The 10,727-nt window shown below is 41.5% G+C and overlaps 1 protein-coding gene across 1 annotated transcript; it reads right to left on the bottom strand.

The window, feature by feature from the left end:
* Nucleotides 1–6,663: 6,663 nt before the first annotated feature.
* LOC130700261 (serine/threonine-protein kinase fused-like) lies at nt 6,664–10,404 on the bottom strand. The gene is given in 14 exon segments (XM_057522298.2): nt 6,664–7,196; nt 7,325–7,418; nt 7,505–7,589; nt 7,659–7,841; nt 7,955–8,064; nt 8,138–8,514; nt 8,573–8,852; nt 8,922–9,047; nt 9,100–9,202; nt 9,278–9,519; nt 9,594–9,622; nt 9,624–9,917; nt 9,973–10,086; nt 10,167–10,404. Coding segments are annotated over 14 exon segments (2,205 nt in total). The 5' UTR covers nt 10,278–10,404; the 3' UTR covers nt 6,664–7,139.
* Between the last annotated feature and the right edge of the window lie 323 nt (nt 10,405–10,727).

Consider the following 10,727-nt stretch of genomic DNA (forward strand, 5'->3'; position numbering starts at 1 on the left):
GGACAAGACAGGACAAGAGCCAAATTACTACCGTCCTCTCATTTCGGCGGGGTTTTTCCACGTCAATGAAATGACATTTTTTTTTTCTTTTTTTTGGACAACTCCCACGGTCGGTGTGTGTGTGTGTGTGTGTGTGTGTGTGGTTGGGATAGTCAACTTCGCACGGGGTTACCGTGTTGCACGAGAACGGCGATGTAAACAATCCAACGTGATGTAATTTGAAGATGGGAGGGGAGAAATCGCTTGTGATAATCGCCCACACCGCACGAACTTTCCAAGAGTTAAACGAGAATACCTGATTGCGAAATTCCAGGATGTGAATAATTTAAAAGACAGGCGATTTACGACAACAGCCATCACTGTATGTGCAAAGAGAGAAAGAGAAGATACAGAGAGCCCAATGATGAATATAAGGAGAAGTCAATTTGTTGGTGGAGAGTGTGGTGGGTCGTTGAGGACGAATGCACGAACGGTGGCTACTGCGTTCACGGAGGCTGTCACGTCAACAACAGGTCTGATTGGAAAAAAACAACGATAAAAAAAAAACGAACTATCCAAAATCAGTCAAACGTCCAAGGTTGTTTCAATCAGTATTCATTTTTGATTTAGTTAGTTTTGATCTTCTGTCTTTCAGGTTTATTTGTTGTCTTTTAATTTATTCCTAGTGCGAGAGTATGCGATAAATGATTTTCATCTCAACAGAAGTTTAGTTTTTTTTTTTTGTATATATAATTAGATTTCGAAATCATTACCATATTTTAAAATAATATGTATATTTTGGCGAATCAAAGCCCAATGACGGGAGTCCAATTGACAGCTGTCAAAGTACAAGTGAAAGGCAGACAGGAAGTCGGGATCGCTGTTAAAGAAGCCGGACATGCCCAAAAAAAAAAAACACGACAGCACCGGTGTACGGAACTATCGGTATGGCCCGGCGGGCGGCCATCGCACATACAGTGTGTCCATCGATTCGATGAATAACAACTCGAAGTGACCACGCTCGAGGCATGAAACGGCCATCCATCCGGCACACCTGCCATACTGCCATTTCCTCTGTTTCCTGCATAATCTCTTGACTTGTTATAGTCTTCCACCCTAGACGTATATGGCGAAACAAACAAACAAAACAAAAACCCAAAGCGACAAGAGCGAACATGAGGAAAAAAAAAAAAAGAAAAGAGAGAGAGAACAAGTCGAAGTGAATGATTTCTGCCTCTGAATCAATCCGTCTTTCTCAGCATCCAAGGCCGGCTATCGCTAGTTTGTCTATACATACACACACACACGCATATACAAATTCTTCTTCAACAGTTTTTTTTTTTTTTGTCTGCCGTGCGCTCTTCCGTCCCGTAGTGGGATGCTGTAGAATCTTCCTGCCTCTTTTCCTTCCTGTGTGTGTTTTGTAATTTTTTCCATCTCGTTTCGATTTGAATTTTGTATTTATTTATATCTCATTTTTTATCGTCTCATTTCCTTGTATTCATTCTGATAGAGGATTCGTGTAATAAATTCGAAATCGCCTGCTGCGGTGGGACGGGACAAGCGGGCCTTCAAAGGGGCCACATCTTATTACCATCTGTCCTTTTACCTGATTTCCAATCTTGTCTCTCTCCCCTCTCCTTTTTTTTTCTTTCTGCGACGCAAAACCATATATATATATATATAGCAACATCGCAGGCACACATGTTGTTATGTAGGCGAACATACATAACACTGTTTATAAGACAAGTAAGGAAAAAAAAAGAATGGCAAAAGAGGGAGAGAGAGAGAGAGAGAGAGAGATGATGAAGAGAAAAGAAAAAGGGCTATGCGGAAGAACTGTTTATAGACACGTACCATACATATATCTATAATTAAAGGAGAGTTGCAGTGGGACAGCCACCGATGCAAACGGCAGCCGGTGGCAAGAGCGGCACTCTGAAAAAGGTTATGTTGATGATGCGCAGTTTGCTAGAATTTTTCTTTTTGTTTTCTTTATTTGAAGAAAAAAAAAAAAAAAAAAGAAGGTCCAATGCGAGGCCCTTAGCGCTGAGTCGGGCCATTTCAAACGTCGCTCACCGTGCGCGGAATTTTTTTTTTTTTTTTTTTTTTTTTTTCCCGTTCAGCCACACGGTGATAAATACGTAGAAAGGCCAGACAAAGTTTTGCATGCTAGATTCCAAACCATTAATCGGCGATTACTATATAAAATTGCTGCCGGCTTGAAACGTGTTAAACCATGTCGTAATTCAGAGCGCCGCGCATCTTTTTCCCCTTTGGAATGGAAAAAAAAAAGGACCAGATATACATGGAATTAGGAATGTTGTTATTGGTGACAACAAAACGGGGGGTAAGGAAATGTTATGGTGAGTAAAAGAAAAAAAAAAAAGAGGAAAAGGATAGGCGGTCGTGAGTCGGAACGCAACACGCAACGAGGAGGGTGGACGAAAGAGGCGAAACGATCAAGTGCTTTTTTTTTTATACTTTGTCGGGATGACGTTTACATCTTTCGATACACAGTTGGGTTCATTTCCATAATCAAGTCGATTGTCTTCATTCTTCTTCTATTTATTTATTTATTTATTTATTTTTTTTTAATCTTCGATAAAAAAAAATAAAAAATATTAAATGTCTCTTGCCAGTGAAAGTTCCTATTGGTCCACACACTCCGGTGAGCTGTCGCTTCTCCAGTGTTCGTTTCTGTGTTGTCTATTCTGCCGGTCCCCTTCGCCCATTGGCGCATCATTGGCGCTGTGGTTAAAAGAGGAAAAAAAAAAAAATCAAAGAAACAAAAGACATAACAAGAAATAAAAATCCCTGAAAAAAAAAAAAGAAAAAAGCTACCCGGTAGTATCTTCTTCTCATGTCACAGCCTGAAAAGAGAAGAGAAGAGAGAGAGAGAGAGAGAGAGAGAGATTTCGCTTCTCGATCCGCTCTCCTGTGTTTCTTTTTCTTTTGCTTGTCCGTTGTTTATGGCTATCGGGTTGCTGCTTGTGTGCGTGCAAAGAGTGTTCCCGGGCTGGCCGAGTCTATATTGGGGTCCGTGAGATCATCGCCGTCGTCCCGTTGAATGTTAAGCGGAGAGGAAATATATAGCTGCCCACCTGCGCGTCTCGTATTTACCTGGTTTTCTTTTCTAGCAGAGCGCTGCTGCTGCTGCTTCGGCCAAACACGCAAAAAAAAAAAAAAAAAAAAAAAAAAACATTTTGAGCACGTTTGCTTCTTTCTGTGTCTTAAAAAAAGCTTTCTGCTTCTTCTGTTTCATCATATTTAGTTTAGTTTTCCTTTTTGAAGGTAAATATTTAAAAGGCCTAAAGTAGCAGCAGAACAGCAACGCTATAACATCATCGTCATCTTCAGCAGAAAATAAAAAGGGACAGCGAGAAAAAAAAAAAAAAAAATCAAAACAGGTGATCGCGTGATGGAATGTTAAAGGCCCAAATGAATTACGTTTGCTCTTTGCGTGAACGAATTGGCTCGTGAAACGACAACGTTTGTCACTCATTTTAAAAACGTTATTAATCCAAACTTGTTTTTTGTACGGCGCTCGTACCTTGAAATTTATTTCTTCATTTGATTAAAATTCAATTCGTTTGGAAAGTAGACGAATAAAACCGACGCATCTCGAAGGTGGGAAACGAAAAAGATATGAAACATCAACGAAACACATCAGTCAGACCAAGGTTTCTATACACACATTGCCGGAGCAATACGAACACGCACGTCGTGTGTAGTTTAGCACGCAGGCGGATGTTTAATTCGACGGGTCAACGAATTTTCGACAAGGAAAGCAAACGAAGAATTCCAAAATGTTTTATGAAAGAACGTGTGTGTGTGTGTGTGAGCGTACAATGCGTGTAACTTATTGCCAACAACAACATCACGAAGAATAAGAAGAAAAGAAGAAAAAAAAAAGAAACGAAGAAACAAACAACACCCACACCTTCCGACGTTCTGGCTTCTTTCTCATGCTAATATTGTCCTTTTATTATTTGATGTTTCCAAAAAAAATCTATTGGCGTATTTTTCTCTCCCTCTCTCTGTCTCTCTCTCCCCGTAAATGTATTGGCGTAACGTACACCTCGATGCAACTACGGCCGCAATTCTGGCTGCTGTTGTTGTATGCCTTCAGCTCGTCGATGCGCGCCTTGAAATCACAATGAGCCTCTAATGGAGTGTGGGCGTGTTGCGATAAATCTTTCCCGACAAACTACCGTGCAGAGAGAGATAATCATCCATGGCTTTAATATATCACTTTGACTTCTCGTGCCTTTCCCATTGGCACATTTTTTTTTTTTTTTGGACTACGTGCTGGTTAAGCAAGTGGTGAGAGCCAGCGACCGTCATTTATTGTTATTTTTCTTTTCCTATTTTTTTGTTGTTGTTGTTTGCTGAATAATTTTAGTCGACCGGAAGTTGGCCAATTGATGCAACCTCTTTCTTCTCTCTCTCCTTCTCCTCACGCACAAGCAGTGAGAAATGATGCAACTGTGATAACAAGCTTTCGGTCGACTGTGTTTTGGATTCTTCTCTTGGTCGTAGCGAATTTCGATATCAAAACCAACCATTGCGGTCATCATTTTCTTATTGGTTATGCTAACCCGATAGATCAACGTGACTAAGAAGTTTGATCGCCTCGGTTTATATAAAATATATTACAAAGATGAAATTAAAGAAAAGGATTTGAAGTGACGAAAATAGTCGTCTTATTTTGCGTGGATCTATTTTTTTTTTTTTTAACGAGCAAAAAGGGTCGACGCCGCGGGGGAAAGATGCGCAAATCGGATGAAACGACCGTATCATCCGAGCCGTTCGAGCGCGAAACTCACAAAAAAATAAATAATAATATAAAACGAAGTATGTATTTTTTTTTTTTTTTTTTTTTTTTTTACTTAATCCTCTGTGCTTTTCAAGAGCTCCACGGCGTATCAACAACCGCACCTTAATGTTAATATTTTAGAAACGTAAAAAAAAAAAAAAATAAATAAGGAGAGAAAAATCTGGCGGAAGAAAACATTTGGTGGATGTCGGTTTTCCCCATTCCGCACGTGTTGGTGACATGAAAAGACTCTCAAGTTTTTAGTCACACCGTGAATAGACATGAAAATTAAAGAAGAGCGTGCAAAAAAAAAAAAATGGAGTTATCTTTTTTTTTTTTTTTCGAAACGAGATCTTTCGAAGAAAGGAATGAGGACCCACATCGTTCGCAGTCGTCGTATTTTATATTTTTTTAGTGTTGATATATTTTCAGTTTGGTTTCAAGGGCGCTATCATTCCAGCATTCTCTCTCCAATATGGACAGAAAGGTGATAGGCGGTAATGAAAGCGTCGGTAAACTCTTGTCATATTTCTTTTTTTTTTTGGCCTCGGAGAAGTATTTTCTCACGATTCAACGGGCCCATTAAGTCTCCATTAACTTATGAGTGGATACAGATTATACATGCATTGTTAAATATGCATAGTATATATATATATATATATATATATAAAAGGGTAAAAAAAAAAAAATAGACAGGCCATTCGATTGGGATAAGATCTTTTTATAATGCCCCTCCTTGATCTTGATGGTAACTCGCTTTCAGATCGACCAGGCAAAGAGAGAGAGAGAGAGAGAGAGAGAGAGAGAGAGAGAAAAAAGGAACAAGGCAACAATCTAATAAAGAGAAATCAAGTTTCTCAATTCGATAGAGTCTGATTTTGGCTTGTCGCTACGGTGACTACGTGCATTCGTTATTTTCAGGCCGCTCGAATCCAAACGTCGCAAGTCATGCCCCCTTCCGAGATTGGGTTCGGACAGGTAATCCAGTTTTCCTCAGAATTTATGCGACACTTACTCAGTCCAGTATAAAAAAAAAAAAAAAAAAAAAAAACTTGAAACGCTATAGTTTTCCATTCCTCTTCATCGAATTTGACAAGATTTGACAATCATCCAGATTTTGAAAGTTGGTCATAAAAACCAAAATGGGATTTGATCGCCGTCAGGTGGCCAAGTAGTTAATTTTCGACGCCCGAAAATCTTCCGAGTTCTTGACCCTCGGAAATTGCATAGAGAAAAAAAGAAGAAAAGATTACGTGTACCGCACCTCGAAAGCGATAAGATATCACTCTTGTAGCGTGAACCCTTCTGCTGTGTACTTCACCGTCTCGTAGGAGTGTTTCTCTCCTACAACTGTGTTTATACATTTTGTTTATTTTTATGATTTTCCCCCTTTATCTTGTCTCGTTTTCTTGGCTTACCTGCGGGCGCTCAATTTCTTGTGCCGTATGCAACAGTGTCGGTCGATCTTCGAGCTTCTTTTTGGAATTGAGCCCACGATGGGCCTCGCCCGGCTCTTTGTGAATGGAGGTTGAGCGAGCGCTCATCTCCGTGCCAAGAATCATTTTCACGATGGAACAGTACGCAGCGCTTCTTCCCGGCTATGTTGGCCGCATTGCCAATGAGGTGTCCCGAGCTTGCACGTGTGCGCGAGCTGTCATCCATCGCCTGGCCTGTTGTGCAATAGTATCTATCTCTATCGCATGATCAGCCCATCTTGCCTGAGTCTCCTTTCATGAATGAACATTTCTAATAGCCTTGAGCCAAAGTGTGATCTCTCTTTCTCAGGCGCGCGCCCGTTCACTTGCCGTAAATTCAATCATGTCATTTTCTTAATTTCTCAAGGATGGCGTCTTTGTGTACCTGTGTCTCTCCTTTATTTTGTCATTTTTGTTTATACCATTTCGTCAGGGTGTGCGTCCGGCTTTTGGGCGAGTTCGATACAAAGATCAGATATATTCCACGAGATCAAAACGTTAATTGGAAGTGTGAAGCAATAAAAGGCACTTTTCCATCGTGAGAAAAATAAATTCACAATTCATTTTTGGAGTTGAGAATCCTGTTGAGAAAAAGCAAAAAAAAAAAAAAAAAAAAAAAAAATAGAAAATGGGCGTTTAGTTAAGCGAACCTCTTATGCGGCGTAAATGAGCCTTTAACGAGAGCTGCTATTTTGCTTTTGTCCAGTTCCAGCCAATTCAAACGTAATAGCCATCCTCTCTCGCTGCTAGATTGGTCGTGTGTCACGAAATGGACAGCGAAAAACTTCAGTGTCTTGTTTCTTCCTTCTTCTTTCCTCGTAGTGATAGGTTTGGGTGTTGGCCCACTTCGTGAATGGCTCGTCAATTCAATTTCCGGCCCGGTTTTTATGGCCGCTCAACGAACGATAGGCAAATGTGGCGCTCTTGTAATATTGAAAAGAAAAAGAAAATCAATCACAGATAAGAAAACCATAAACAAATAAACCTGAAAAAAAAGGAAGAATGAAAGATAGAAAGAAAGAGAAGAAGGGTTTCCAAACAAGGTTTGTACCTGCCGGACACGAGGATCGCTGTCGGCCAGCAATTGCTCCACGCGCTCAACGACGACAAGCTGTCTGCTCAATTCTTTCAACTTGTCAGTGCCCCTAGGCGAGAACGACGCAAGAAAACGAGCCAGTCTAAACATCATTCACGCTGTTTCCAAGGGTGATGTCACCCAAATGTTTCTTACCTGAGAGACAGGTACCCTATAAGCGTACAACACCTGGACCTAATCAGCGGGTTTCGGTTGGACAGCAGACGCACCAAATTCGTGTCTGTGTTTAAGTCACAACTGAAGGTTAGACGAGTTGAATTTTTGAAAGTAAACCTGAAACACGATAAACCTCTTTGAGCGAGAATATCCTGGACGACGCTGACGTTCTCCGCTCTGGTGCGCAATACGTGCGACAAGATGGCCAAGACGTGCCCGACTGCGTGGGCTTTCCTCCGATCGACAGACAACAGGTGATGAATGGCGGCCGCACAATCCAGCACGCAAACAGCATCGCAGAACTGATTGATGAATTCTGTATGTGTTCCGTGGAGAAGCGGAATAAAAATGAGGGAGGGGAGGACGAGGGACGGAATGCGATTAACCACCTCACCATTTCGAGCGACACAAGAACAGATGAGTGATTACCTGCGGTCGTACGAAGGTGTACCAGACGCGCCATCAAGCCCAGCAACATTTCTAGGGACTGGAGATCGTCGGCGGTTAATTCGGCATCGGTCTTCTTGCTATCGATGCTTCTGTTGCACACAAAACAAACAGTATTCTGAGGTGAGAGGATACAATTACGTAAATTAGACCGTGTCAAGGTACCCTGTGCTGCGGTTATCCCCAGATCTCCTTTGAATCATGACTTTGCATGCGTACAAAAGGTTTGGTACGACGCGAGTGTCAGCATAGGCACGGACGATTAACTCCTCGTCGACTGTTTCTTCGCGGTCAATCCCGGCCCATGGGATGGCCAACAGCGTAGCAATTCGTTCAACTAGACTCGGGCTTGCGTTCACGTTTCGCAACGGAGCTACAACCACGGCGACCAAATCCCTCTGCTCAAGCGTTTGCGGATTCTCTATAGCGTCCGACAGCGTTCCATCTAGAAACTCTTCCCACTCTTCGTTTTCTAGAGATTTCGAAAGCAAAGGACCGGCAGCGGCAGTGGCAGCGCTGACTTCTACGGTCGTTTCCTTGGCCTAAAATTCCCAACACGCGTAAGAAAATTTAAAACTTTGTACGTTCTTCAACACTTACCTCAATTTTGGCCTCTTGGCTTGGTGAAACGTTTTCCGGAATAGTACTTTGGCCTCTTGGTGAAAGAGGCAATGTTTTTTCGCTAAGGATAAAATTATAGGGATTCGTACCGGCATCTAGTGGATCAATATCAGCCACATTTTGTTTTGTGCGCCATCTGGTTGTTTCCAGAATTTTCTCAAGCAGTTGCTGTCTCTCAGTGATGCGAGGATCAATTGCCGGTGGCACATGATGAATATCGGTAACAGCGCTTTGTCGACGCGTCCAGTCTCCAAAGGCCCTGTTCGTTCACATACCACAAAGGAATGAAAGTGCGAGAAATTGGATCTATTCATTCATGAAAACATACGGGTTAAACTGTGTGCTATGGAAGGCGGCGGCGGGAAGGGCTACTGCTTGCTTGGGTTGAGAAACCGGGGCGCTGTTTCGACGTCTCTCGTACTCTTCTAATCTTTGAAGGGCTCGTGTAAAAACCCTTTCCACAGGGGTTAATTACTAAACATGTCTTAAAATATGGTGCGTTTTACTTGTTTTTAAAAGGGATCTTTTGTGATAGATCTTGTCTTTGAATCTCTTTGGCTAGCTCTTGCGAGGCCGTCAGGGCAGTCGTTAAAGGAAGTTGAGGTCTTACTTGACAAGGTGAAGTCGTGTAAATAAAACTCGTTATCCCCTTGACCAAAAGCGGAACATTATGTGAAAACATACGTTTCTCAGGTGGCAGCAGGACTTTATTCTCCAGGAAAGGATGCTCGAGTAAGTGTGGCCAAGTTAGCCTCCGGCGAGGATCTTTCTCCAAGAGACCTTGGAGGAGGTTGAAACAGTCCGCGCTCAGATTTGTGGGCCAAGGCACGGTTTCGTAACGAATTTTGCGAATTAGCTGCAGTAAAGATGTAGTGCAAAACGGAGGTGATCCCACAAGAAGTTCATACAAGATACAACCTAAAGACCTGATGTTAAATGTAGAAAGAATGAGTCAGTAAATTCCTGTAACATTGGGGTATACTGAAAACAAAATGAACACCAGAGATCTGCGTTATGGTCATATGGCTTTCTCTTCTATGATCTCTGGAGCCATGTAGAGTGGAGTTCCCTTCACAGAAGTTAATACATAAGTGTTGAGGTCCATGGATCTTGCAAAACCAAAATCACAGAGCTTGATGATGCCATCACAAGTAAGTAGTATGTTTTGGGGTTTAATATCCCGATGTAGTATTCTATCTGAATGTAGGTAATAGAGGGCAGATAGTAGTTGGCATGCAACCATTCGCATTTTGTCTTCACACAGTGTTCCATCTTCCAGCAACTTGTATAAGTCACTTTCCACATATTCAGTGATAACAACTAACTGGAAAAATTCATGATCATAATTTCATTGAATTATCAAACGATTTTTAGATTACTTCTTTAAAGGTCTCAAAGGCGCCAAGCACATGTACAATATTTGGGTGTCTCAGGCCTTTTTGGATTTCAAATTCATTTCTCAAGCTTTGGAGTTCGGTTTCTGTCCTGCCAATCTATACCACCAACAAAGGATAATTATCAATATATTTCAAATGGGTTTACTAAAAGAATGGGTCTATTTTTTATAACCTACTTTAGGTATAAATTTGAGGGCAACTAAACCTCTGAGATGCCTGTGTCGTGCTTTGTAAACTCTCCCGAAGGAACCTTCTCCAATTTTTTCTAACACCTCGTACTCTTCCATTTGACTATTACGCTTCGCGATGCCTTGGTTAGTTTCGGGGTTTGTTCTACTTGGGCATCTGAATGCTATGCTGATTTTATATCGCCTGTAAGCTAAGAAGTGTATTAAAGAAACCCAACACGAAAACAAAATGTAGCAGACGGATAGTAGCAGACGGGACCATGTTTACCAAGTATTTGGAGCGTGGAGCGGTATAGCGTGGAAATCACCGTGGAAATAAGCGGAGCTGCTTACCTTTTTTTTTTAATGATTTGCACAACTCGCTCAAACAGAGGATCTCCAGACTTGCCGTTCCAATCAATTTTTTTCTCTTGATCGAGTATTGTTATTTTGTTCATTACTTCAACCGTTTTGGAAATATACCGAATATTTTTGCTGCATTTCGCTAGCGCTGCAGCGTACTGGCGCACTAGCACTATGTCAAATATTCGGCATATTTCAAATAAGATT

This window comes from Daphnia carinata, chromosome 8 (assembly GCF_022539665.2).
Source record: "Daphnia carinata strain CSIRO-1 chromosome 8, CSIRO_AGI_Dcar_HiC_V3, whole genome shotgun sequence".
Lineage (NCBI taxonomy): Eukaryota > Metazoa > Arthropoda > Branchiopoda > Diplostraca > Daphniidae > Daphnia > Daphnia carinata.